Source organism: Barbatula barbatula (assembly GCF_947034865.1).
Source record: "Barbatula barbatula genome assembly, chromosome: 10".
Classification (NCBI taxonomy): domain Eukaryota; kingdom Metazoa; phylum Chordata; class Actinopteri; order Cypriniformes; family Nemacheilidae; genus Barbatula; species Barbatula barbatula.
The window spans coordinates 9,756,306-9,783,701 of NC_136773.1; the positions used below are offsets into that span (position 1 = coordinate 9,756,306).

The window sequence follows — 27,396 nt, forward strand, 5'->3', positions numbered from 1 at the left end:
CTCTGCGGGTTCAAGAAATAAATGCATCATAAGCTTTTGACTTCCTACGATCGCGTGACCGAATTTTCTTTATACCGATGTGTGAGTTAAAGAGAAACACTGTGAAAAACCCCAGGCTGTTCCTGACCTCCCCAAAGGTCAACCAAACTAATGAGGTTAGGGCTAGAGACTGAGGGCCATTTGGCCATGATTACTACATGTTATGCCAAAATCTGCAATTGCCAAATTTATACCTCATCCTACACAATGGATTTTAATGAGTGCAGTGTATGCATGCTTGATGTGTGCTCCTTTTAAAATGCTCCCGTCAGTTCTTGTGAATGAAGCTGGACCGGAACCCAAGCATGATGATAACACAGAAACAACAACAAAATAGGACACAGACTCAAACTTTAGGATATTTTGCATCATCTTTGCATCATCTTTGCATCTCAGACCCCTATGGGAACCACCGGTGTGGTTTGAAAACAAATTCATTTGTTATACATTTCAAATAAAGGAAAATCACGTCACCTGTGAATTTTCCAGTGAATGACGTCACATTGATACACTTGTGTCTGCAGAATGTTATTTAAAAGAATTAACGAAAAGCACAAACATGAAACGACATTACAACGCTTCCTAAAAACAGAGTAAGACATTTTACAATGAATACAAACATTTCTATTAAAACAGATTTCTATTCGCTCACAGGAAATGACGCGGTGTAACGTCACTCAGGTGACCGTCCCGAAATGTGTTGACCTTTTGTGTAAAAGACGACAAATGCGTAAAGAAAATGTTTCTTTTTTTTGTTTTTATGTTTGTGTCATGCAAAAAGTAATGCACGTGTTAACATTGAATAAATTGTGTTATTTGGAATGGGAGAACTTCAATAAGGCGACAATAGTTTTACTTTGTTTTATGCATTACAACCATTGTAGCCATAAACCAACGACCGTGTTTGTACACACTGTGGTCATACAAAATGGCTAAAAGGGAATAAAAACACTATAGTAAAGCCATTGTTGCTTTGCCTTAGGAGTGAAGAACTGAGGGGAGCGGAGAAGGAGGTGGTCACAGTCAAACTGAAGCGGGGCGGCGCTTTATCTCTCCTGCAGGATTCTCTTCTGTTCCCCAGAGAGAGCGAAAGTTCACAGGAAGGAGCAGAAGTGCACTAAACAGTGAACTGCGTGTATTCAACATTTACCTGAAGCGTTAGATCTTGCCGGAGAAGCGTTTGCATGAACCCGTCTGGAGGCGCGGACACATCTGTCTCCGGCACGGGCGCGCACGCGTTTGGAGATCCTTCGCAAGTCCAGAAGACGGACAACTGAATATGACGGAAGTTGAATATGATGCGTTAATGAAACAGCACCGAGAGTGAGGGAAGTCGTTTCTCCGTGTTTTGTGTTTGTGCTGTGAAGATGCGCTGGGTTTGTTCATGTGCGCTGTTGCTGATGGTGATGATGGATCACGCGGGGACTCTGCCTGCGTGGAGAAGACACACGGTAACCACATCACTGCCTTCCTTTCATTCAAGTGTACCAACTGGGATCTTTCATTTGGGATCTAACACCCAAGTTTAGTGTCCTTTCAGCTGTAGTTATTTCGTCCTGAACTATTTAAACAGGTTTGTTTTAACTCTTGTATAGTTGTGTCGTTTTTTAAGAACATTAGTTTAAAGTTGCAGTCTTTGAGTTAAATGCCCATGTTATTTATCAACTACTTACAACTGTTAAACCCATAATAACCTTAGATTGATCACGGCCTCAACCCAATAATATTTAAACCATGATAGCCATGGGCCAGTCTGCCAAAAAATATAGTTACACCTTTACTATCATAAAACAATGGTTAGTTAAAAAACCAGGAGACACTGAGGCGTTCTCTGGTATCTCCCGAGCATATAATAAGTTTTGCTGTGCAAAGATCAAAAGCAGAACCAAATATAAGAGAATGGAAAAGTCTTGAAGGTCACTGGGGGAGGGGGAAAGGGTGGTCTCTGAGAGGATCTTTCACATGTGGGTGACAGATATTGCAAACCCTCGGCTGCACGGAGAACCGCAGCGTCAGTACTCATACTGTAGAATGGAGAAAAATAGGTAGAAGTAAACCAAACTAAACATCTGAGCAGCAACTCTTTATAACTCTACCGTTCTCGGATGTATTAGTTACTTTATGATATATACTGGCGTTCATGTTAAAATGACAGAAAGGGTTGGTACTAACTTCAGCTGCACTGAGCACTATTGAAATGATTCACTTGAGTCCTGTGGATCGTAATCACAATTTGTGTTTATTGGTCAACATAGTTTGTCCCAAGTTCACCGTAAAAACACGGCATATCAAATATTCATAAGCACACACGCATTAGGCAGCACATAAGAGTGTCTTTTTTTCAAGCATGGTCTTCACTGACGTTTGTAACCTAGGTAACCAATTACTATACACCAATTCAAAACCTATTAAGAGGGGACATTGTTGGTTGGGATGGAAACACAGGTGAGGGACAGACAGCATTTATTTATAAATTATTAAAGTGATAGTTAAAATTCTGATATTATTTACTCTCCTGCTTGTCATTTCAAACCTGTATGACGTTCTTTCTTCTGCAGAACACAAAAGAAGATACTGTATGTTGAATGCTGGTAACCAAACAACGTTGACTTTCATTGACATCCAACAAACATTTCTCAAAATATCTTCTTTAGTGTTCCACAGAACAAAGAGTCATATACAGTATATATGTTTTGCCATGAGGGTAAATAAATGATATATTTATAGCCTTTAACATGTAGTAGTTACAGTACATGTAATAATGACTTTTTATGATCAGTTGAAAGTCTGTGACAAGGGGTAAGCAATACAATCTAAACAATGAAATCATAAACATATTTATGATACGAGTAAACAGAATGTACAAAACACAAAACATTACACAAAGACAGATGCCGACAAACAATTTCAGCATTCCTGTTTTTGTCTTTAGGTTGCAGGCGTCAGGTCATTTAAACCAGTTGCTCAGGTACCGGCATCTGTGGACACGAGGTCACACGACGCCCCGGCACGGTTCAAGAGATATGCCATCAACCCACTGGGATACAAGTGGCAAAATTTCAACGTCACCTACAAGTGAGACATACAGCAGAACAACACCAGAAAAAATGCAACGTTCGCTCAATAGAGAAACAGAAAATATGAAGGAAGGAAGAACCGATTTGCCATTTCTGTGAAAGACTCTGAACGATATGTAAGATACAGAAATAAATAATGTGGCCCTCAGAGGATGAATTATATTTTGGGAACAGCAGATTGAATTCAGCAGTCTGGGGTCGTGGCCTAGCATATAGATTTCGAGCGGTTGTGCATATGTTTTCTGATTGATAGCAGACATACTGTACCGCTGAAACTCTTTGAACGCGCTTCATTCGTTTTCATAATTTATGTTTCCCGTCTCAAAGGATCACAAAGTTCCCCAACACGCTGAATAAAGAAGACACGCGCAAAGCTATCAGTATCGCCTTCACCAAGTGGAGTGACGTTTCTCCTCTTACTTTCACTGAAATCACGGACCTCAGCAGAAGTGCTGACATCACTATAGGTAAATATGCAGGAAAAGAGCCGAGACATCGAGCATGGGACGTCCTGTTTACAGTGGGTTTCAGTCTGATCTGCTTTTTGTGTCAGAAGCTAACCGTCTTTTTCTGGAGTTACAGGGTTCTACATGTACAATCACACAGACTGTTGGAGGTCTCCGTTGCATCCGTGTTTTGATGGACTGAACGGTGAGTTGGCCCACGCCTTCCTGCCCCCGCGGGGAGAGATCCACTTCGACAACCATGAGTTCTGGATTCTGGGCAAGTCCCGCTTCAGTTGGAAACAAGGTGCAGATCATTTTATGATACACTGTACATGTTTTACGCTTTAATTCTTGATAAATGAATGTGACAACAAGAAATATAGACTTATAGACAGTATTGAGCTACATATGGGAAAAACTCTGAAACATTTTGTACTGTAAATACACTACTGTATAGACGGTTTCAAAGTGACAACATAAACAAACTTTAATACGCATGAGCACGTTCGTGGACTGCCCTTAGCATCCGGAACACATTAACAAACAACAGCGTACCTGAAGATTCTTTCTGATAATAATCAAAAGAAACCGAGAAGAACCGTTACTTCGCTAAACTTGTCTCTCCAACATTTTGAATTTAGACTGCGATACTAAGCTCACCCGCTAGATGTCAGTGTACCCATTCAACAAATAGTTTATTTTATCAAATTAACATACAACAAAATTCAACAAATCGTTTATTTATTACAATTATTATACAATAATAATAAATAAAAAGAATATAAATGAATATTAACATAAATTAAATATATACAGTTATATCATTAGACACTAGCCAAACACAGACCGGAAGTTGCAGTCCCGGCGTGCGATTCCGATGAAACGGTCTATTGTCTTTTTCATTGTGTTCTGTACAGGTGTGTGGCTGAATGACCTGGTTCAGGTAGCTGCTCATGAGATCGGTCATGCTTTAGGTCTCTGGCATTCACAGGACCCCAATGCTCTCATGCATCCTAATGCAACATACACAGGTCAACGAAACATCGCCCAAGATGATATCTGGGGCATCCAACGACTTTACGGTAAGCCAAAAATAAATAAATCTCTCAAACATTCAGATCTAAACTGTTGTGGGTTTTTCATGCGTGTGTGTTTGTCTTTTTAGGATGCATGGATAAGAAGCGTGTGTGTGATCCCTGGGCACGACTCGGTTTCTGTGAGAGGAGGCGGAGTTTTATGAAGAAAAACTGCCCAAAGCGCTGTGACCTGTGCTACGGTAAGACTCTGAAATCGTACATCTGCCAGCACTAAATCCCAGTATCACTTCATAAACTTCGAACAGATAGACACGAAACTGTTAAATCCTTATCCCATAGTTAAAGGGCTTTAAAGGCATATATATTAAGTGTACTATTGTTATAGCTCTCCAGTAAACAAAACATTTGAAATTCAAACTTGTTATGTACATCAGAGACATGTATGTCCCTAAAATTACACTAAATTATACTTAATGTATACTGACAAAAAAGTATTGTGTATATTTAGCCTACACCTGTACTCGGCCTCTAGTGTGAACAGGGGCGTAGACCAGAACCTGGGGCCCTGTGCAAAGACAATGAGTGGGGCCCCTCCATGCTAGATAGCAAATATAAAGAGTTTGGTTCCAAAACGAGATAACACAGTTTTTAACACAAAACAAAATAAAAACATGTAAACATAATAAAAAACATAATTTCTGAAGGGAGTTATCTCATTTTGAAACAAAACTCTTCATATTAGGGATGCACCGGTATGTAAATCTTAGCCGATAGGGATAACTGATATATTGACCGATATACAGTATCTAAATATTAATATCAAATTCTCTTAGACTGAAACAAAAAGGCAAAGAGTGGACAACTGCATTTATTTGACGACATTCACTGCAGAAAAACAAGGTAACCAATAGTTATCTTTCCCCCCTGAAAATCATGTACCAAGCCCACTTTACAGTAGTTAATGATTCTTTAACCTTCAGTCTTTTCAGGTATTCTGGAAACTATTCTTTTTTGGGAACACTTTACAATAAGGTACTATTTGTAAGCAATTAGTTTATGCATTAACTAACTTAAACTAACAATGAACAATACTTCTACAGCATTTATTAATATTAATTCATGTTCATTTCAGCATTAATACATTATTAAAATCAAACGTTGTCACTGTTAACATTGGTTAATGCACCATGAACTAACATGAACAACTTTATTGACATGTACTTACATTAACAAGAATTAATAAATGCTGACAAACTAAATTGTTCATTGCTAGCCAATGTTGGCTAAGGCATTTAATAATGTTAACTAATAGCATCTTGTTGTAAAGTGTTACCTTTTTATTTAATAAACAAATTATAGATGTTCTTCCAGAGCAACCCAGAAATAATTTCTTAATAGCCACATGTCTAACAGGCCTCAAGACAGAAAGCATTCAGACAGCAGTCTGATTCAAACAATATACTTTTGTTTCTATAAATTTACACATTGAAATACTGTATCTTCATACTGTACCTACATCAACAAAGTTTTATTAATAGCAGTAAGTGAATGATCACGTCAGAAAGACAATACTGTACTGTATTTTAACTGTGAGCAGCGTGCGGCTGAAGTAGTTTAACCAGAGGAAATTATTTATGATTCATCAGCTGAAATATGTCGGTCAAAATTTTAGCATGATCATTTATCGCCCGATACCAAGGTGGCCGATCATTTTTCGTGCATCCCTACTTCATATAAAAGCAAATTGGTATATTTATTTAGAATAAAGCACTGAATCTCCTTTCTGTATGAATTGTGATACACATAAATATTAATAGATCACCTCAGTCTCCCCTTAAACATGAATAAATAGTTGAACTATATTTGTTCGAATTGTGTTTAAAATTTTTTTTTAAATAGTAAGCCCGCGAACAAGAACACAAAACAAGGTATAAACACAAAACGTGCCGAGAGGGGCAAAATAAAACACTGAGAATAATCCAAGCGAGACAAGGCAGGAACAAGGTAACCAGATGGTGACTTGGACTCACTAGACAATAGTACAATAACGCAACACGGGACAGAGAACACAAGGGCATTAACTACTGAGGGGCAGGTGAGGGGCATGAAACACTAATGAAGAGAAACAAGGGGGCGGGGCTTAGACAGGCTACGGGAGGACACGTGGCGCAATCACAACAAAGGCCCGTGTCTCCAAATAAAAGCACAAAATACATGGTACTGTCACGACCCTGTCCACAGAACTAGAAAACTCATGACAGGAAGGACAGAATCATGACACTGTGCAGTGTAGTCCAAAACATTACACATTGAACATTAAAATAATGTACTTTATGTTACCCACAGTAATGTGTGTAGTGTAAGAATAGGCACGTATTGCATAAATGGTAATAATGCCGCTTCATAACTGTAACTCAGAATGCCAATTAATATTTCTTAAAAAGTTTAATGCCAAATGTCAAGAAAAAATGGCTCCCCAATTTTGATAAGCCTTTTTAACTTCGGCATGTTATTATTTTAAATGAATGTTCATATATTATTAGGGATTCATTGAATATGTCTGAAGAACTGCCTCAACGTCGTACAAAGTTTACCTCAATTGGCAGATAAAAACAAAAAGAGATGTGAGATGTTTGTATCTTCATGTGCTTCCAAGTCCGGAGTACGCATTGTTTTCAAGTGATTCTCTTAAAGTTAGCGTCTCGTCCTGTTGTATCTTCAATTCCAACTATTTTTGGAGTTGTCTGCTGAATATAACGCTCACAGTCTCCTACACCGAATTTTTGTGAAGGCTAAGAACAGCGAATTTAGTGTCCATTTACACCACAGAGATCGATTCCCTGACAGCACACATACATACACATACATTTGGCATTTGACGTCTGCATTGACTTCTGCAAGACATCTACAACACAGAGTTTGCTCATCTGCGATACGTCTCGGAGATGTCTGCTGTCAGACGTCATATAGACCTCTAGAAGATGTCTGTAAGATGTTTATGATTTAGAATGGATGTAAGGCTGTTTAGCAGATGTTTTTACGCAGCAGATGTTTCCAGATCTCTAGATATTTAGCAGACGTTGCAGATGTGCAAACTATGTATTGCAGATGTCTTGCAGATCTGGACGTAAAACGTAAGCCAGATGGATTGTGCTATCTGGGTTTTGATCATTTAAGCATGCTTCCAAAAATACTGCCGCTGCACATATACATTTCCCGACACAAATGCTAAAAATTAAATACCTAAATACTACTGCACAGCACTAGCTGTTACTTCATCCGCCTGTCGATGAGACTATACATCATCTGCTGTGAGCGGAGTCAGTGAACACAGACTGTGAGCGGGAAATGGAAAAACTGGAGTGGAATACACAGATCTCTAGCAGAGTGATAACAGAATGCTTTCAGCGGGGACGTGAGTCTGTTTCTTTGTGTTCATCAGCGCAAGGAAATGTAAACAGGTTTGGAACAACTTGGTGGGGGGGAGGCATTGTAGTAATTCATGACAGAATTTTGATTTGTGGGTGGAGTATCCCTTTAATATACTTAAAGCTACTTGAACTTTTGAAGTATACTTATTCAAATGAACTTGAAGTACAGTACTTTTTGAAGTAGTTTTTTGTAAATGTTATAAGTTCATGTTTTAAAACTCTTTGTTTGTACATCAGAGCCTCTGGATGCAGTGTCCACCCCGACCCCTCCCCCTGACAACGTCAAGATCAAAATCGTAACTCGCGGAAAAGTCGTTGGCTTTCGCTGTGGGACAAAAAATACCAGAGTTCCTCCAAAAGTCAGGTAGACCATTCTCAAATCCTAAATATGCATTGAATTTTATGTTTAGTATGTTTCGTGAACACTTCCCAATCTATAATTCCATAGAAAAACAGGTAGTCCCGCCCCAAAACATACACCATTGCTTTAACAGACTGATGGCTGTTCTGTATGGTGGTGCTTACAACATCCTAAAAACTGTACATTTTCTGTTGGATCACAACTTTTCTTATTTTCGTGTGTTCAAAGCTTTATATCTTTTGTCTCATAAAGATTTCATTTTTTGTTATTGACGTAAATTGTTCAGCTGGTACAAGGACGGTGAGCAGCTCTTGACATCTATTCCCGGATACATTGTGATCAAAGAACGAGACATGCGCCTTGTGGCCAACGAATTCAACGAAGGCACGTATACCTGTCGCATCCATCGCCGTGGTAACATAGTCTCCGCCAACTCGTGGGCAATCCGCCTGAAGCCAGAGAAATCGTCTAACAACAGCTGATGGCCTGAGATGGGATTTATGGACCACTCGCTCTACCTCCAGGGCTTAAGAGGACTCAGAGCTGCTCGTCTGACCTCTGCTTCGGTGAATATCAGCTCCAATGAGTGCTTTAAAGACAACTGTGGATCTGGGAATCTCACAAAAACATACCCAGGTCACATTTCACCCCAAACTAAATCAGTTCAGAAGTTACAGCAAAAAATATGTTCTTACTGCTGCAACATGTCCAAACCATTTTACTGTTGAGCCACTTTAGTTCTCTCATATTTGTAAAGAGTAATTCAACCTTCATTCTGATCATTTTTACATTATCATACGAAAAGATAAAACACTGTATGAGATGATTTCTGTTTTTTTATTCAGCTCAGCATAGAGACAGTAAAACAATAACAAAATATCATTATGTAGAACTAACACAATATATCTTAAAAGACATTTTTTCATAGTACACAAAATACTAATGGTCCCAAAACATTCATCCTCATGTTTAAGGTTTTCACCTCAAGTCTTTCTCTGGGACGTGCAGTACATTTTACAAAGCCTTACCCCGCTTTTTGGATCAAACACAGACTTTCACGTCTATGTGAGAAATATGGTCATTTTTATATCTGCTGCCTCCTACGGTATGTACACAGCGATTGACTGATCGGGCTGTAAGTAAGTCAAATATGACACACAGAAACGTATCTTCCAACATCTTAAGACATTTAATTGACACTGAATCTAAAAGGACAAGTTCAAGTATTTTTTCATGTTTTTCTAAAAATGCTATATTATTTGACATTAAAGGTGCTATAATATGAAGTGTCTGTCATTTGGTCCCGTTGTTCAGTAAACAGGCCACAAGAGACATAACATTTATATTTTGATGTTATTTTACTCTTAAAGGGATAGTTCACCCAAAAATCCGTTGAACACAAAAGAAGATATTTTGAAGAATGTATGAAAGCAAACTACAATTTGACTACAATGTTAATATATCTTACTATGGTAGCCAATGGGGTGCCAGAACGGTTTGGTTACAAGTATTCGTCCAAGAATCTTTCTCTGTGTTCATCAGAACAACAACATTTATACAGATTTGGAAAAACAACTCTAGTATGAGTGAATAATGAAATAAGTTTCATTTTAGGGTGAACTGTCCCTTTATACCACAAATGCATATTAATCTTTGCATCTCATAGAAAAGAATACTACCAAATGCCAGCACACATTAATCCTACAGTAGTTGTCCTTTTCTATGTAAACAAACACAAGTCCTTGTACCCTTTTGTGTTAACACTGCCCCTCACTGGGCTTGGGTAATGTCAACATTCAGCAGGCAAATCCTTTCCAAAACATCTGGGACCCATGCCACAGAATAGCACAGGGTTTAATAGGAGGTGCCAGGTCCAGAAAAACACAGTCACTGTCAGTCTTCAATATTATTCCTTCACATCAGACTTTCAGTTAGTGTCCAAAATATTAGGCAAAGCTCAGAATAAAGCTAAAAAAAGTCAAGGTTGAGATGTAAAAGTTGTTTATCTGTTTCAAAGAACATATGAATAAAAAATAAAACCTTTAAAAAAACAATATACACCGTGTGGCACCGAAGGACTTGTAAACCTCCACAACTATACTGATGGCAAAAGAAACGCAGACGACTCTCATATCTCAGGACTCTTAGACCCCCCTCCCCATGCTGGATTTGGTTTCAAATTTGGTCCGTTCAAGTTTGAAAGGATTTCAACAATGAATGCGGGTAAGCATTAGTTTAATGCATAATTTAAAATGGAGATGTGTTTAAGCAGACGCCATTCTTTGACTGACATACTATTCACATTGAACCGAACAAGGCATTTGTGTTTCGACCCCAACACAAAATGTATCCAAGGAACAGGCAAACAATGTGCGTTCTTTTGGTTTAGTGGTGTGTGGCAAATCTCTGTGAAGGAAAAAGGAGGTGTGTGTAAGAGCAGAGATGTGGAATCAAAACCTTTAGTCTGTGGACAAAATTTGGCCACTATTGTGCAAATCATAAAAGCCGGTTCAGCACATTGCAAAAGCAGCTGTGAAGCTCCATTTATATTCTTTGCCGCTCATCATGAATTTGAAGAACTGCTAAGGGTATAAAAATGATCCTGGAATGAGGATGTTTTTTAGTCCTCCTCGTCCTGGCTGATGCCGTTTGTGCTGCTGTGATGAGCGGGAGGTGAGGTGAACGGTGAGGAGGTCCTGCTGAAGAAGGGAAGACGAAAGGTGGGCGAGGGAGATCGTTCCTCACGCGTGGGACTGCTGCTGGGACTGATGGCCTGCAACATCCGTCCTTTCCCCTCCTTTAGCATGTGGTTCTGTTACGAGACACAATATGTAATAATCAATAACATTTTTAGTCCCCTTTGAAGCATGTTCTCTGTATTTCACAAATCCCCAAAAACTTGAACGTGTTCAGAAGGACATGAAAGAGACCAGATGCTGGCAGAACTTTCATTCAGGGGTGAATTTGAATGGAATTGAAATGCACAGAAAGAGCTGCACGTGTCTTTACTTACCAGCGCCCCATCTGGTCCGAACATCTCCAGGAAGTTTCCTATGAACTCTCGCGACTTCTCCTCCCATTTCTGAATGAGGTCGATGCCTTTCTCCTCTACCTTTTGCACAAACTCTTTACTCTTCTCTTCCACATCTCGCACCTTCTGCTTTACCATATCCACACGCTCCTGCAGGTTGTACTTCTTCTCCTGTGAGGAAGAGGGCAGTAGAGTCAAGATGAGTTACTGAGGTCCACATCATTTTTATATTGAAAAGATATAATAAAGGATCCAGTTGCAAATGGTCCTCTTGGGGTTTTCATACTATCAAGGACTTGTATGACAAAGGTATATTCTTATCGTTTTCAAAACTGTTTTAAGTAGTTTCATCTTCCTAAAACTCATCTCTTTCTTTTTGATTTTGTACAAAATCAATGTTCTCAAGTTTCCTCATCTTCCTCCCGATTCAAAAATGGATACCATTCTCTCTCTTAGTCCAATAAGAGGAGGGCATATTTCTGTAATTAATGAATAAATATACTCTTTCAATTCTGACCCCTCTGAATCACTCAAGAATAGCTACATTTTAAGGACCTGGATTCTTTTGGTACTTCCCTTTATTTTACAAATATAATAACACGAGTAATTATTATAAAATGTATCATTAGAAACTACACAAGAAGTAAATATGAATTTATTTTATTCAATTTTAATGTTTATTATTTAAATTAAAAGTTGAATCACAATTGGGAAATGTTATTTTAAATCCTGGCTGCTTCAGGAGTAGTTTTATTATTACTTTGAAGGATAAATGAGGACAGAATTTCAGATTTAAGGTACTGTGCGGTCGAAAGAAGGAAAAGGACACTTACATTGATAAAGCTAACATTCAGCTCTTTGGCAGTGTATCCTCTCTGAAGGTTACGGCGCACATAAACATCATAGTCACGCACTATACGTGTGATTACGTCGGATGTGGAAATGCCCTCTGTTCTCTGAGTTGGTGCAAACATGCCTTAAAAAAGACAAGACAAGAGTCAAGGATTGCAGTTCTGTTAATATATCAATACAAATCATTGCATTGTTTAAAGGGATAGTTCACCCGAAAATTAAAAAGATCTTGTCCAAACCTGTACGACTTTCTTCTGAAAGACTGCAAAAAAAGATCTTCTGAGAAATGTCTCAGTGGTTTTGTCTCCATACAGTAAAAGTCAATGGAGACCCAATGTTGTTTGGTTACCAACGTTCTTCGTAATATCTTCTTTTGTGCTTGATTTTGGATGAACTATCCCTTTAACTCTGGTTTTACCTACCTGCTTCCTTTATATGTCTGTATACATCATCACTTCCTGCTGAGATGTATGGGATATCGTCATGGGCAACAAAATCTATCTGTGGAGAATGTCATATTTAGTAATAATTAAAATCATTTTTAACTGATGTTATAATTCAGCTTACAGGTATTTTTTAGCCCACCCTTCTACCCAATATAGCATGTGAACACTAACTCTGTGCTCGGCCAGAAATTCAGGTATTAACGTCCACGGAGCGTTCCGGACCACTTCATCAACATAACGGCAGTGACTCACTGCATCGTACCGCTCATCCTCATTCATGACGGTGAAGCCCTTGAATGTATGCGTCAGATCATCACTGCACACTGGAAAACAATAACAAAAATAGATACTTCTGTATTGTATTATAGTGTATATATATATTTTTTTTTAATTTGTACTAAAATAAATGTATTAAAAAAATTTCAATACATTTAATAACAACATTTTATATAAGGGAAAAAACGAAAAAGGGTTTAGCATAAGTGTTAAACTGCTTTAAATAAGTTTTCTGTTTAATTAAATTGGATTTTTGTTTTTCTGAGCAATAAATAAATATCATACATTTTCCTCTGATTTACAGAAGACGTCCACTAAAATGTAATTCAGTGTAACAATCTTGTCAGGCATATTTACGACAAAAATCTTCTCTAAAAACTTTAAACCGTAAAGTAGACATTTTACCTACCTTTAATGTGCTTTCTATGGACATAAAATCACTTTTGTACTTTTCTTGTGATGGGGACTGTGGACATCTAAATGTCTTTGACCGATATATATAAATATAAATGTTATTCATTTTTTATTTTAGTACAAATCTATAAACTAATCTGCAAAAAGCAGTATTTTTTTATGTTTAATATGTCCTTCCCTCAACCTTATATGGAGAGACAGTCCAACATACCAAGAACAAATGGCAGTATGGGGCAGAACTGTTCTGTATTTTTGCAATTCCCCTTTGGTTTTGCTTGTGACACCGAGATGAAAGAAAACACACTGTACACTATTCAAACCCACCTCCTACAATGAGATGCGTGTTTGGGAAAAGACACTTGGCCTGCATTAGAGCACGGGCGTGTCCGGAATGGAACATGTCAAAAATCCCATCAGCATACACGCGCACGGGACGATCCTCTAAAGACACATAGAAGGTTTAAATGTTACACATCTCTTCAATTTGCATGTTAACACATATCGGACAAATTCATCTTTATTATTGGGTGTAACTGGGATCAGTATTATAGATGCTGTGTGTAAATAAATAAATATAAAAGCAGTTTTCACACACCTGGAGTTCCATGTTGGGCCTCCTCCAAACTAACACGATCGTACGGTAATCCTGCAGCACCCAGCTCATCTGAAAACGGTGCAGGTTCTCTCGCGCTCTAGAGCCACACACACAGATGTCATGATCAGGGTATCCTGTGCACACAGGAAATTATGTCACCACACACCAGAACAAGATGACAAGGCAGCTTCTCATGTTTCACCAGAGTTTTCCGTTGAGGTTTTCGGACACGGCTTTCCTCTTTCATCTCTCCATTCAGCTCCTGTCTCTTCCTCTTCCTGCTGAGCCCTGAACTGTGCATCTCCATCCCTGAGGGAAAAGAAATCTAGTAAATGTAACCGTATGTTACACTTTAAACTTGCATTCCTTATTAAAGGACTGTTCTTGGTTCAGAATCAGCTTTAATAGCACACGTGACAATCTGCCTGTTACCACAGAAAAAAGCAGGTTAATAGAAACGTAATCTGTGAGAGATAAAAAGAGGGATTCAAAACAGATTAGTACCCTGGTTTTTTGTTTACAAACACAGATATTTCATATCTTTAAAATGATGTCATTTAAAGTCCTCTTGGCCGTGGGACTATAGTTTTGAGCGCATGGATTTCAATAAGCGTTACAAATGTAATAGCTGTGAGCGCAGGGATCTCTCAACGCTGGTTGTGTACATTCGCGCTAAAGGCCCAGATTATCATGACGGGAGTTAAAAACTGGACATAACTTTATTCAAACAAGGTTAGTACGCCATTGTATCGCACTAGTCACATGTTAACACGTATACTGTTTAGGCTACACGGCTGTACTTCAGTGGCGCCCCAGAAAATTTAAATAGGGGTGGCCACAGCAACATCTTGGGGTGCCACCAAAAACAAACAAAAAATACAGTGTAATGTGTGCTATACTCGTTTACGTTTGTTTCTGGTTAATGTAACAATATGAATTTATGGACCTTTTTTGGCAAAACATTTTCCAAAATCAATTTGTCGCGTGTGACGATGCAGGCGGTGCCAGATCGTTTGTAGCCTCTTCTTACAGCCGCTGGAATGTAATTAATGGCATACATACCCGACATACTCGTCTCTCCAAAAAGTGAAGAATAGATGCTCTCCTGATTCTTGTGATCGAATCAGTCAGTCCTGCTTCTTGCACTTGCACTGACTGAGCAGTCAAAGACCGACGCAATAGGAGAGGGGCAGTGAAACAGCTACTCTGGTGGCGCCAATCAATCTACAATTTATTTTGTGGCTGCAGCGGGTGTTGCATTTTATTTCACTTCACAAACTATTGTGAATTTACATTATTGTATTCAAATTAATAGTACCCACTGCAAAATCACACTAGGGGTGGCCAGAGTTTGGCCACCCCGGTCACCCTGCTGTACTTGTGGAACATCGTGTATTGAAACGTTTATTCCGCAGGTCAACCGTTAATGCAAATGAGGCAACTTTATTTTACAGCTGTGACTGTTATGCCCTTAGTTTATACAAATTTGTATTATATTAATTTATAACCCCGTACATTATTATAATGAGAGAACAGATTGGATGTATCGTATGAGAAAGGCCACGCTGAGATGATGTACAATTTCTGTGGGAAATGACAATATGAATGTCATTTCCCACAGATGATTCTTTTCTTTACGGAATTTAATAAATTAATATAATTTTATTTTTATTCTGTACTTTCGTTGCCTTTGTTGATTGTTACTTGTCTTGTAACCTTACTTGTGTACTGGAAGCTTCTGTAACCAAGACAAATTCCTCGTGTGTGTAAGCACACCTGGCAATAAAGCTTAATTGTTCTGATTCAGATACCGACTCCCAGCTAGACTATAAACTGATCAAATAAGTTACATTTTAATACGCAACATTGTATCGGACTTTCAAACAATGAGTGTAACGCCACCTACACGGCGCGAGAGAAGAGAACACGCGAGCGGGAAATAAGTTTGACATCATCTCGATTTAAAATCACCATTTGAAATAAATATAACAGAAATATGACTAACCGCGGGCAAGCAGACAGCAGGCTGGTCTTCTCCTTTAATGTTTATCACGGGAGGTTATGAGCGGTCCATCACTGTTTCTCAACACTTTGGAGTGACGCTTCACATGCCGCTATAATGACAGCTGCCCTGCATCATCACATCTCAACGCGCACTTCCGCTAACACGACACACTTCCGCTTGAACACATCGCTTCTAGCGGTCACTATGGGAACCACTGCAAGGGGGGGGTCTTTATGTCTGTATGATAGTGTTTATATTACTGTAAGAAGTAATCATCGTTTATTTGTAGGTATAGGCCTAATTATGTTTGTAATACAGTATAAGTTATAGTCTACCAATTGTGTATGTGTTTTTGCACCATGTGACTTTTAATTGGGTATATCAGGCATGTATTGTCACAACATTATCTCTATATGACCACTTTATATCAGTATAACTAAATAGAACTGTATGTTAAATGTGTTGATTCAAAAATGTTGATTGAGAATAATGCTTAAGTTTCAGCCAAATGTGAAACAGAGCAATTTTACAACTATCTATGATTTAATAGAGTTTTAGTTGATGTATAAGTTCGGTCTTCAAGAACATCGTATCACAGACGTGATGAAAAAAGCAAGACATTTGACATATCACAAGCTGTATTTATCAAGGAAGCAACTGTACAGAATCAGTCAGGATCTGAACGATACAGCATTCATAAATTCACTGTTTCCGTGTGTATTAGTTTCACCCCTGTACAGCGCTTGTGATTGAGAAAGAGAGGTTTTAACATGCACAGCAGTACCATAACAGGGACTGTTAATGTTATTCATGCAACCTGAATTGCCCAGTGTCCTCCTGTAGTCTTCTGGAGAAACAACCCCGTCTACTGATATTCAAAACTTTTCAGAACCTGTAAAATGTTCTTATTTCACAAATAAAAAAAGAGCTTTTTCGTCTATACAGAAGCGATTACAATTTGTACAGGTCATTGAGTCGCTGAGCTGAAACCGGTGGTGCTTAAGGGTCTGAAAGCGTGGGAGTGAGCTGTGTCCAAATACTTAACAATTCAAATGCATCTTGATAGAAACATTACTGTGAGGGTTTCTTTGACATACAACCCATATAATACTATAATTATATATATAACTATTAAAACAACATCTACGAATATACAGTTACCATATCATGGTAAACTGTAAACATTTAAGAGCCAAAGTAGACAAGATTTTTAAACCGAGTTAAAATTGTGCTTTCTATCAATTAAATGGATCTGATACAAATTGGATATCATTTAAGAAATGTTTTATGTGTATGCTGAAAGCCAGTAGTAACTTAACTGTAAGGCTCTGGCTTTTGACAATGCAATGGGGCTTTAAATATAACTTTAAGCATAAAATGAAACAATACTTTTAATTGAACACTCAAGCACCATGCTTTCTTAATCTTAAATCTCCTGTAGTGTCCATCGAGTCCCTCATAGAAAACAAGCAGCATGTACAAATGTGTGTTTGTGGGCATGTGCAGGAAATTCCATAAAGCACTTTTTTGTAGAAATGCTGGTTAAACTGTAATCGGACCCTCAAGCACCGACCCTCCGCTCACAATAGCACTGTGCAATGGGGCAGTATTTTAGTGCAAAGGAATAGTTGCATAAATGTTCTACTTGCAAGTGTTATACATATTTCTGCTCTCCGCTGTGTTGGATACCTTCCCTCTTTCTCTGTATATTATTCTATTGCATAAAAATATGTTTTATTTTGTACCAAAATTAGACTTGGAGACAAATCAAAGGAAATTCGGACCCAGACACAGAAAGTTTGATAGGTATATATCCAATGGGTTAAGATTGTATAGAGTAGTGAGAGCTGACGATTTCAAAATGTTGGCAGAATGTGATACATTACAAAAGCATTTGCATGATGCATAATGAAAAAAAACTCACAAAGAGAAGACTAACTTATTCATCTCACATATTAATAAGAACAACTTACATGGACATTATGTCCCTCTCGATGATTGGTTTACAGATTCTGTTGACAGAGGACCATTGCTTCTAACGTTATTTAGCCTTTTTACATTAACAGACAATGCAGTTAGGACTGAAATTGACAGACTTTAAGATGTAGACACAGAGGCAGAAACATGATACCTGAAATGATTGTTTCCCTTTAACACACCGTTCTGCTTCAACCCTGTATGCGTACGCTACTTAAACTGCATGTCATCCTCATGTAGCAACAATGTAGTCAGTCATGTGATTCTGCGATTCTTGACTTCACATGTGTGTTGATGCATCTTAAAACATCACAGCAACACAAACTGAATTTAATTTGTGCCAGTGTTTGTAGAGCTGTTAAAGCATGTACTGTAACCTGTACCATTCTTCTTGCACTAAACCTTGTATTTTTGCTAGCTATGGGCTTTCTCTACTACTACCTGCAAAACTACATTTTAAAGACACACACATGGTGAAAAGAATACGATAAGGGTTTCTGGCAGGGAAGACAATTGCTAGAATAACATTTATATGGCATTTAGTTGGCATTTTACAAATCAAACTAACATGATTCAAATAATCCTTTAAGCCGTCAGTGCAATGCTAAAATCACGATATAGGGAAATGTGATATGTAGATTAACATAACACAAAGGAAAATTTACAAAACAATCAGTTCTGTGCTTGGAAGACTTTAAATACAAATAAATATGTAAACAATCTTGCATTCGATAAGCAGGATGATAGATGTGATGGGTACAGCATACATACAAACATGCAAAAACACACATAGAACCAAACTGGATTTGGATCTAATGGAAAGAGCAAATTAATTCACACTTTATGCCAGATATGATACTGACAATTGGTATTTCCTCCAAATTAGAAACAATCATGTACGAAACCATCAAAAACTGATTTGAGAATACCCACTCGCAGCTGGTGAGTTGGTTCTCTTTATGTCGAACAGGCCTTTATTTTAACGTTTAACTGTTTAGGCATGCTCAGATATGTCATATGGCGTTAAATGATGATGATGATGATGATGAAAAGGATGTGTACAACGTGGCAAGACAAGAATCGAAAAAATCACCTGGAAGAGCCAATGAATACAAATCAATACATCAATAGTATAAAAGAGCAAAACAACGTACAAAATAAACAGACAAAACATGCTCTTCAGAAAAGACCAACCTTGAAAAAGATTTTGGCATATTTTCATTCTCTTCAGCGTGAGATTGTGTAGAACTGATGTTTAGACATACAATATACAAAGAGAGACAGGTACATGTACATATGGGTCATATTTTTCACAGACACGTTAGAAAATAATCTTCATGAGCTACTTTACTATAACATCTCTTTTATGCTCCATTTGCCTATGCTATCAGTTCTTTGGCCCTATGGAGCTCCTGAATAGTCATTAGTCATCAGCAGCCACTAGAGGACGCTCTCTTACACACGGCAGAGCTCGGCGCACCTCAGCGCTGACTGATTCCATATGCAGCTGGACAGCACGACATAAAGGGAGTTCACAGTGACGCCTTCGTTTCCTGAATCCGTCAGAGCACTTTCCTGGTTTCGCGAAGTCCTGGTCTCACGCAAACTCAGAGGGTGACTGGATGCTGTGGAGTGCATCATTTCTTTTTGCCCATCTTTTTCTCTGGCTTTTCTCCCTTGTCTGAACGCACCGATCCCCCGTCGGCTTTGTCTGACCTTTCCCCTCTCTCCGACCCCCCTGCCCTGCTGCCGTCCCTGCGCGTTCCCTCGTCTGTAGATGAGGTAGTTGGATGGGTCTGTCCCTGTTTGGCAAACTCTTCATGCTCACTTATACTAGCGGATATACTTGTTACCCAGTTCTTCAAGTCGTCCTGTAGGCCAGAGAAAGTTTAAAGACTTAGAAAAGTGTTACCACACAATATAATCTAATGAGTTATGATATCTATATACAGTATATAGTCCTTCAACCCTGGTGTTTTAATTTTTATAATAAAATGTTGGCTAACATATCACAGTATATTTCAATGAATCTGCAGATTTGCCCCAGATTTTGATTATCTCACCTCATCTTTTGCATGGAAGAGAAATTCACTTCCATCTTTAGTTCTGAAAATATAAAGTGAAACATGTTATTTAAAGCCTGCTGTTGTTCTGGAAAAACCAAACTATCCACTCCAAACAACCTATAAATGACATACTTGAGTGTAAAGACATTTTTCTTCTTCTTATAACCATTGTTGATATCACAGGCACAACGGCTCAGGTTGATTAGTGGCTCGTTGTTGTAAGGTGTGGTGGTGTTCTTAGCATCCTTATAGAAGCCCAGTTCACCTTTATTCAACACGCAGTACAGGTTCACCCAGGATCTACTGTAATTATGGGAGAGAAAACAGACGATTTGAGCATCAGAGCCCAGATGACACTAAGCACTGACTTGCTACTCACCTACTGAGTCTGGGATGACCAGACTTTGACACTGAGCAAGACCAAACTGCTAAAGAGATCATTAAAAGACCTTTACAGAGTGATGCCCCGTCCATGGCTTACCTTTGTGAGAGGGAGAGGAACAGCCAGCGGCGAGGAAAGCACAAAAAAAGGAGAGGGATTTTGGTTAATGAGATGTACAGTGGCGTTGTCGCTAATGCTCGCAGTGATAATGCGAACATTGTGCACATACATGCTAGAAAAGAACACAGCCATTCTGTTTCTTAAGTTCCTTAATGCAGTGACTTGGTTTGTGAGTTGGGAAATGTGCTGCAAAGGTAAGGCATCCAGTCTCTGAACAAAATGGATAAGAAATGCTAAGCTGTGAAAGGGGTGAAAGCTTCATACCTTCAGAAACCCAGCCACGTTTGATCTTCTGGCACAGCAACATCCATCAACCAGGCTGATTTTAGTGTTACCATGCAAGTGGCAAGCAGTGCTCTTAACAGCTAGCTATTTTCTGCCATTGCTGGATGTGAAACTTCTAATCAAGGAGTGACAGCCAAACAGCTGTCTCTTAGTTTAGCTTCAGGAAACGCTTTAGGAAAGCATTCAAGCATTTTCCAGTTTGACTAGAAACTTGGTGAACAAGAAAACAAGACCTGACTTTTTTGAACAAATGTTAGTGCTCTAAGCATCAGTGCAATGCTTATAACAAAATTAGCATACAGTAGCTGCGAATAACCAATCATATTAATCTTTGATTGGCGTATATGGTTTAGCTGTTTCCATGCTAATTCCATGCCAATGTTTATCCGACAAAGCCCCACCTGTTTGAACTCTTCTTCTGCCCTTCAATGTCTATTTTGCGGAAGAGAAATCCTTCGTGCTGGGCTGTGTGGGTTAGCGGTGCGGGCACTGCTGGACTGCTCTGAGCCGGAGCAGACCTTGAGCGACGTGTTTCACCAGCCGTTCCATCCTTAGGTCGTGGTCGGCGTCTTGGTTTTGGTCTGTCGCGAGCTCGTGGCCTGTCTGGTCGAGAGGGCTTTTCAGGCAAACCATTGGGTAGACGTGGAATCTCTCCTCGGGCCTAAGGTAAAAATGAACGGCAACATTTATGTGGTGAAAAAACTAAAGTGTTAGATAATAATAGATTGTCCACACACCTGTGCAGCTTCTCTTTCTTGAAGCTGCTCCACAATCTCAGCTAGAGTGGACTTTTTTTCTCTGCCAACGTAAAGAGATATTTGAAAAAATTATGTTTTTATTGTGTGGCCAAGGAGACGTCAATGAAACATTTTCATGAAACACTACACAAGAGTTTCTATTGTAGAACAGTGATGATATTTCAAGACCATAGGGTCATTTTGAATTTCACGCTCTTTCTAATGAGACAATGAAATTCATTCACCCAAACTATGGTTTGTGTAGTCCGCAGTCACTCACCTGCCAGCAGAGCGTTTGTCTGACTGTTCCTTGGCCTCCTGCTCGCTGCTCTCCTGTCTCTCTAGTCGATGTTTGTCCCTGCGTCGCACCTCATGTCCCTCCTGTTCACTAGATGTTTGTCTCTCCAGCTTCCTTTCTGCTCTTTCAGCTCGTTCCCTCCACACCTCCTGAGGAAGCTCATCTCTGCGTGCACGAATCAGCTGCTCGGTGGACAACTGCCTCTCCATTCGCGACTCCCTTGGGGGAGGATGTTGCTCAACTACAAGCTCTGAGCGACTGCTTCCACTCCCTCCAACTACACTGTTAAGGCGTGTCCTTCCTCCACCTGGTTCTTGAAGGACCACCTCTGCCATCACATTTTCGTGATACCGCTCCCTCTCTCTTTCCATCAGGGGGCGCACCGACTCTTGCAAATGTTCGATCTTATGCTGTGGGACTTGGTCCTTGAATTCAGTCCGCATCTGGGTTACTTTTTGTTCCATGGCAGTTCCCATTCCTGCTGCCACACCAACAATCCCAGCATTCCTGGCTTCCTGGATGCGATGAGTAGCAGCTCCATTCATGATGGGCGTGTAGTTGGCCACAGTAGAACCAAGTCTGTGGGCTACAGAAGATGGGGAGGGCTGAGGGGTGATGCGCTCCACCCGGGGCTCACCTTGCTCGTAGATGGTTTGTCTTCTTATAGAGGAAGGGCTGCTGCGGGCAGGAGAGGAGTCCTGAGGATCCAAGAAAACCTTGCGCCCTAGTAAGGGAGTTGGAGGAAGCTTGCTTTGTTCTGCCTTGATCTTCTCCACCTACGTGAGTGATGAACAGGATACAAAGATAACATTTCTCAGCTGACAAAGACATGGACATGACAGCATGGTTATTTTGACCCTGCCTGTGAAAATCAGCCTAAAATAGCATAATTAATTCTGAGATAATGGCCATCAAAGTTTGGTTTCAGTCATTAATTTCACTATCATTTCAATCTTTTACATGGTCTTACTCAATTTAAAGATATTCATGTGACATTTTCACAGAATGTACTTTACATATCACAAAAAACGACTCTAGCTAGATTTTCACAGGCAGGGCCACATTTTGTAACACAATTCTATGCTGTCACATATAATCAGATTATTTGGTGTATTACAACAAATAGACATTCTCAGCAAAGAATGAGTAACATGCTAAAATATAACAATATATACATATAACATCTTTTGAAAGAAGATTACATTGTGTTATGGTTTTTATAAGCTTACTTTTATTCTAAAATGTAGAAAATAACAAGCAAATCACATTTTGTAACACAATTCTATGCTGTCACATATAATCAGATTATTTGGTGTATTACAACAAATAGACATTCTCAGCAAAGAATGAGTAACATGCTAAAATATAACAATATATACATATAACATCTTTTGAAAGAAGATTACATTGTGTTATGGTTTTTATAAGCTTACTTTTATTCTAAAATGTAGAAAATAACAAGCAAATCAGTAAAGGACCTTAAACCTTTGAAAGGTCGTGTATGATATTCTGGTCCCCAGATATGACACTCCTTTAATGTAAGTCAATGGGACCCGTTTCTTTCTTTCACAAAAGGAGAAATAATAGCAAACTTCTCTCTAACAAGCTCCTCAATTGAGTTTAAGTAGTACGCATGTTTTAGGAAATAAAGAAGCATAATTCAGCTCTTGGCTGTAAGAGTGTAGTCTGTTTTACCGTGGTGAGACGCCGAAGGGAGCTGAAGCGCTCCTCCCATGTGGCAGCAGCTTTGCGGAAGGCTTCGTGTCTGCGAATCAGCTTCTCTACCTCGTCCACACTGCTGCCCAGCTCATTACTACTGAGAAAAGGCTCCTGAGCAGTGAGCCAGGCCTCTGCTACCACAGCTTCCTGAGCAAACTGATGCACCTCCAACACTGAGAGGAACACAGGGAGATAGTCATGAAAATGCATTCAAAATAATTAATGTTTAGTCTATGACTCCATTAATCTCAGTTCGCTTACTCTGCTGCAAGTCCTCCCAATGTTTGTCCCATTTATCTGTGAGCTCTCTCTGCTTGGCCAAAACCTTCTCCAGCTTTTCTTTGATCTGGAAAGTACCCATTACTAAATTAATATTTATAAATTTTCATTTATGAATGTTTCAATATATAATTTTTTAGAGCGTCTTAAACTCTTCAGGCATCGTTGAGACCACTGAAATGACTATTACCTCTTCTGATGCAGGGTTACGGGCAGCCAGTAAGGTCTTGCCCATCTCGATGCACTGTATGACACTCTTGTTGCGGGCCTCCACCTCGCTCTTGAGGCTCTGGTGATAGTTCATCATGACCTCCACGGATGACACATCCCTGCAAGCACCAGAGAGCCCATATCCCATTAAAGCTCTGAGGAAAGAGCTGACAGCGAGAGGAGAGAGTTACTCACGTCCTGAAAACATGGGCCAAGTCTGCCCACAGATATCAACTGAAACAGAAGGCCATTTTGGCTTCTGAGGATTTGCAGGATTACAGGATCTTTACTAACACATTACTTAACAGAAATGAACTGATGCTTTAGACACATCATATTGAGCTCCACTCCCAAACAATAAAAGTGTGCCTCCAATACAAAGAATGTTCAAGTTTTTGGTAAACTCAGATTTTTGACTTTTTGTAAGCTCTGACTTTTATTTTAAATCAATTAAATTAGATTAACAATGAATAAATAATGTAAAATATACCTCATTGTCTAGTCTTGTTCAATTGAACTTTTAATAAAAGAAATGTAGGGCCTTAATGTTATGGCAGTTTTTTTCCTGTGGTATTGAAAATTGTATTAAATATCTATATTTTTTAAGGTATCTAATCGAAGTTAGAAATTCCAGTATTGTGACGACACTATTCCATAGTATGATATGAAGTGTAATTACTTTTAGAGTTCATGCACTTACCATCAGACCACTTATTTGTGCTTGCGGTAACCGACTGATACCTACTGTAAAGTACACGCCAGCGGCCACAATATTTACTCCCCAGCTGAATTGACATAGACTTTCATGCATTATAATGTAAAGCAACTTAATGATTTCCTATCAGGACATGTATACCAGGATATTTCCTACCTTGGTTTCTCTCCGGTTCCTATCTGACAGATGATGCTGTCCATCCACATCAGCTGATCACGTACCATCCCAAAGAAACGCAACTTGTCTGTCGCTGTGGTTATCTGCATTCGACAGTCCTCACAAGATATAAGAAGCTCCTTCCACGCCTGCATCACTTCCTGTTCCTGCAAGGCAATGGCTTCTGCTTTCTCCCCAGCATAAACTGTTCGGAGCTGGGATGCACTTTCCTGCAACTGTCTTACCTGAGGGGAAACAAAACAAAACGTTGTCTTATTGCCTTATTTTGTCATTAGAGAAAATCTACGGGATATAAATCTGTGTTTACATTACACATTTACCTGTGTAACAAGCAGTTGAATATCTTGTTCAAAAGTCTGCATAAGTCTCTGAAGAGTGCTGGTATTCGATGTGCTTCCTTGACAGGCTCGAACCTCCGGTAACCTCCTCTGCTTATCATATATCTGTGTTAGCATCTGAAACACACATAAACACTCTGTTACAAAGATCCATAAAAGGAAGGAAGGAGGCGGGAACCGGCGAACGTAATGTAAGGTTTAATATAATAAACAAACAATAAAACGCAAGCCATACAAACATAATAAAACAAAACATAAAGTCCAGGCATGATCCTCTCTCGTCATACCCGAAGCTCCTCCGTTAGAGATGAGACCGGTGCACGCACATGCCCAGCCTCGAACCTTTCCCTCACAGCTCTCCTCCCGCCCTGCTCGCAACATACCCCATCGCCCCTCGCAGGTCGGGGGTACTCCCGAGACTGAGCTCTCCCACCCACGAACTTTAAATCCCTCACGATGAGAGATGCGAGACCGGTGCATGCACCGCTAACGCTCGTTATAACTCACGTGCCCGGCCTCGCGCCTTTCCCTCAAGGCTCTAGTCCCACCCTGGTTGCCACACACTCTTTTGGTTCTACACAAACAGAAACATGATCCTTTTGTGTTTTTTAAGCTTTCGAACAGTATGCCTTCTACGAACCTCTCGGCTGTCTGAGAAAAACTTGTGTAACTGGTGTGAGGCAGAGAGCATCTGTCCACGCGTCTCCATCAGCTCCAACAGATCCGCCCAGGCCTCGTTCACTCCATCCTTCCATTCAGCGATGGTGGCGGCATCTGCATGGCCATAATCTATGAGCTCATTTACCATCTGGTTGGCAGCTGTGACCCTCTCCTGCCCCAGGCTCCCCGTCTCTGCCACAAACTCCGTAAATTTCTCCTGTAGAATCTGATGAGCAGAGAATGTGATGCCATGTCAGTAGATAGTCCAGGTACTGTCACACACTTGAAACTGCTTGTTCAAAGAAATACTAAGTTAAAAACAAACTTACATTTTACATGTGTTTTACGAGGACTAATGCAAACTGACCGTGACATGCTCAAAGTCCTGTCCGAGTTCAGTGGAGCTGGCGGTGACCTCTCTCTCTGCTATCCATTGCTCAAGTTCATCCACCTCCCTGTTGAGCTGAAAGAGCCAGTACTGCTGCTCCAGACGAGACTTCCTCTCCTCAACCAGGTCCTTCAGGGACACGTACAGCCTGTCGATCTGAGACTGACGCTTACTGATCTGTTCACTGAGGCAGAAACATACTCAGGTTTCATACAGATTAGGAAAAATCTGTTTTAATGAGAATTTTCACTTCTGGACTCTTACGACTGGTGTAAAAATGATCTAAAGGATCCCTCACCAATCTGGATGTCCTAATTCCAGCAGCTGTCTGCACTGCTGAGAGAGCAGCCCAATGGTCTCTGCGTAGTCCTCTATGGTTTGCTCCAATAGCAGCTGCTTTTTCAACAACTGAAGAGTACTGGCTTCATCCTACAGACAAAGACAACACAACTCACATTCACCCTACTCTTACATCATCACCAGAATGTATGTCTTGAGTTTACCACACCCACATGATCTCTCACCTTTCCTGTCTCCTCATTCATCATATGCAGCTCCTGTTCGCTGAGCCAGGCCTCAACCTCTCCCATGTCAAAGTAGTACTGCTGCGCCTGGTACATGGCATCCAGTGTGAGCTGCCGGCGCTCCGTCTCTGCCCACAGCGCTTCCCAAAGGTGGTGAAGCTGCTCCATGCCCGCTCTGATTCTGTCCGCCTCTGGACTGCGGATGGACGCGATGACCCCGGCGCGCTCTAGGACGTCCTCCACCCGTGCATGATGGCTGTGAAGCTCTCTCTGCAGACTCTATAAAGAGATTGTCACATGCAGGAGGAAAAAGATGTATATTAGCTGTGCTGAAAGGTTCTAGAGGCTAAACTAATTTGGGTAACAATAGGTACCTCACCTGATTTTTTTTCATGAGTTGCTGTACAGCTTGTAAACTTGTTCCATGTTCCTGAGAGGTGGCCATTGGAAGACGCTCCTGTATCCACAACTACAGACATACACATCATCGCTGTGAATCATAGCATTCTCA

General features: G+C 39.9%; 3 protein-coding genes across 4 annotated transcripts in view; 1 reads left to right on the forward strand and 2 right to left on the reverse strand.

Moving 5' to 3' along the window:
• Positions 1–1,118: 1,118 nt before the first annotated feature.
• On the forward strand, positions 1,119–9,675 carry mmp23bb (matrix metallopeptidase 23bb). Its single transcript, XM_079465427.1, has 8 exons — positions 1,119–1,490; positions 2,972–3,114; positions 3,444–3,583; positions 3,699–3,866; positions 4,480–4,644; positions 4,728–4,838; positions 8,268–8,394; positions 8,678–9,675. Exons 1-8 carry the CDS (start codon positions 1,407–1,409, stop codon positions 8,871–8,873), a joined length of 1,134 nt encoding a protein of 377 aa, XP_079321553.1. The 5' UTR covers positions 1,119–1,406; the 3' UTR covers positions 8,874–9,675.
• pcyt1ab (phosphate cytidylyltransferase 1A, choline b) lies at positions 9,211–16,216 on the reverse strand. 2 transcript variants are annotated; one of them, XM_079465429.1, is made up of 9 exons: positions 16,011–16,216; positions 14,208–14,314; positions 14,006–14,102; positions 13,735–13,851; positions 12,892–13,043; positions 12,697–12,775; positions 12,256–12,398; positions 11,405–11,593; positions 9,211–11,203 (listed from the first exon to the last, which is right to left on the reverse strand). In XM_079465429.1, the coding sequence occupies exons 2-9, from the start codon at positions 14,310–14,312 to the stop codon at positions 11,012–11,014; spliced, it is 1,074 nt and encodes a 357-aa protein (XP_079321555.1). In that variant the 5' UTR covers positions 14,313–14,314; positions 16,011–16,216; the 3' UTR covers positions 9,211–11,011. The 2 variants fall into 2 exon arrangements, with proteins under 2 accessions (XP_079321555.1, XP_079321554.1); XM_079465428.1 differs by having other exon boundaries at positions 14,172–14,314; positions 16,011–16,213.
• A 2,279-nt stretch (positions 16,217–18,495) lies between these two features.
• sptbn4b (spectrin, beta, non-erythrocytic 4b) overlaps positions 18,496–27,396 on the reverse strand; it is a gene marked incomplete at its 5' end in the record, with an annotated part of 39,276 nt that continues 30,375 nt past the window's right edge. The window contains 16 exons of the mRNA XM_079465592.1: positions 18,496–19,858; positions 20,051–20,093; positions 20,186–20,356; positions 21,242–21,501; positions 21,578–21,638; positions 21,858–22,651; positions 23,571–23,767; positions 23,856–23,940; positions 24,064–24,250; positions 24,955–25,199; positions 25,296–25,430; positions 25,954–26,199; positions 26,341–26,545; positions 26,660–26,790; positions 26,886–27,164; positions 27,265–27,354. Of these exons, the coding sequence (XP_079321718.1) occupies positions 19,625–19,858; positions 20,051–20,093; positions 20,186–20,356; positions 21,242–21,501; positions 21,578–21,638; positions 21,858–22,651; positions 23,571–23,767; positions 23,856–23,940; positions 24,064–24,250; positions 24,955–25,199; positions 25,296–25,430; positions 25,954–26,199; positions 26,341–26,545; positions 26,660–26,790; positions 26,886–27,164; positions 27,265–27,354 (3,363 nt within the window). The 3' untranslated portion in view covers positions 18,496–19,624. The remainder of the gene's footprint in view (positions 19,859–20,050; positions 20,094–20,185; positions 20,357–21,241; positions 21,502–21,577; positions 21,639–21,857; positions 22,652–23,570; positions 23,768–23,855; positions 23,941–24,063; positions 24,251–24,954; positions 25,200–25,295; positions 25,431–25,953; positions 26,200–26,340; positions 26,546–26,659; positions 26,791–26,885; positions 27,165–27,264; positions 27,355–27,396) is intronic.

Bases quoted from the DNA above. Each gene is read 5' to 3' on its own strand.
- mmp23bb (XM_079465427.1), top strand. From the start codon at position 1,407: ATGCGCTGGGTTTGTTCATGTGCGCTGTTGCTGATGGTGATGATGGAT. The intron at 3,115-3,443 runs GTGAGACATACA...CCCGTCTCAAAG, and splicing joins AATTTCAACGTCACCTACAA to GATCACAAAGTTCCCCAACA. The intron at 8,395-8,677 runs GTAGACCATTCT...TAAATTGTTCAG, and splicing joins AGAGTTCCTCCAAAAGTCAG to CTGGTACAAGGACGGTGAGC.
- pcyt1ab (XM_079465428.1), bottom strand. From the start codon at position 14,312: ATGGAGATGCACAGTTCAGGGCTCAGCAGGAAGAGGAAGAGACAGGAG. The intron at 12,776-12,891 runs GTTAGTGTTCAC...CATTCTCCACAG, and splicing joins AATTTCTGGCCGAGCACAGA to ATAGATTTTGTTGCCCATGA. The intron at 12,399-12,696 runs GTAGGTAAAACC...GTCTTTTTTAAG, and splicing joins CAGACATATAAAGGAAGCAG to GCATGTTTGCACCAACTCAG.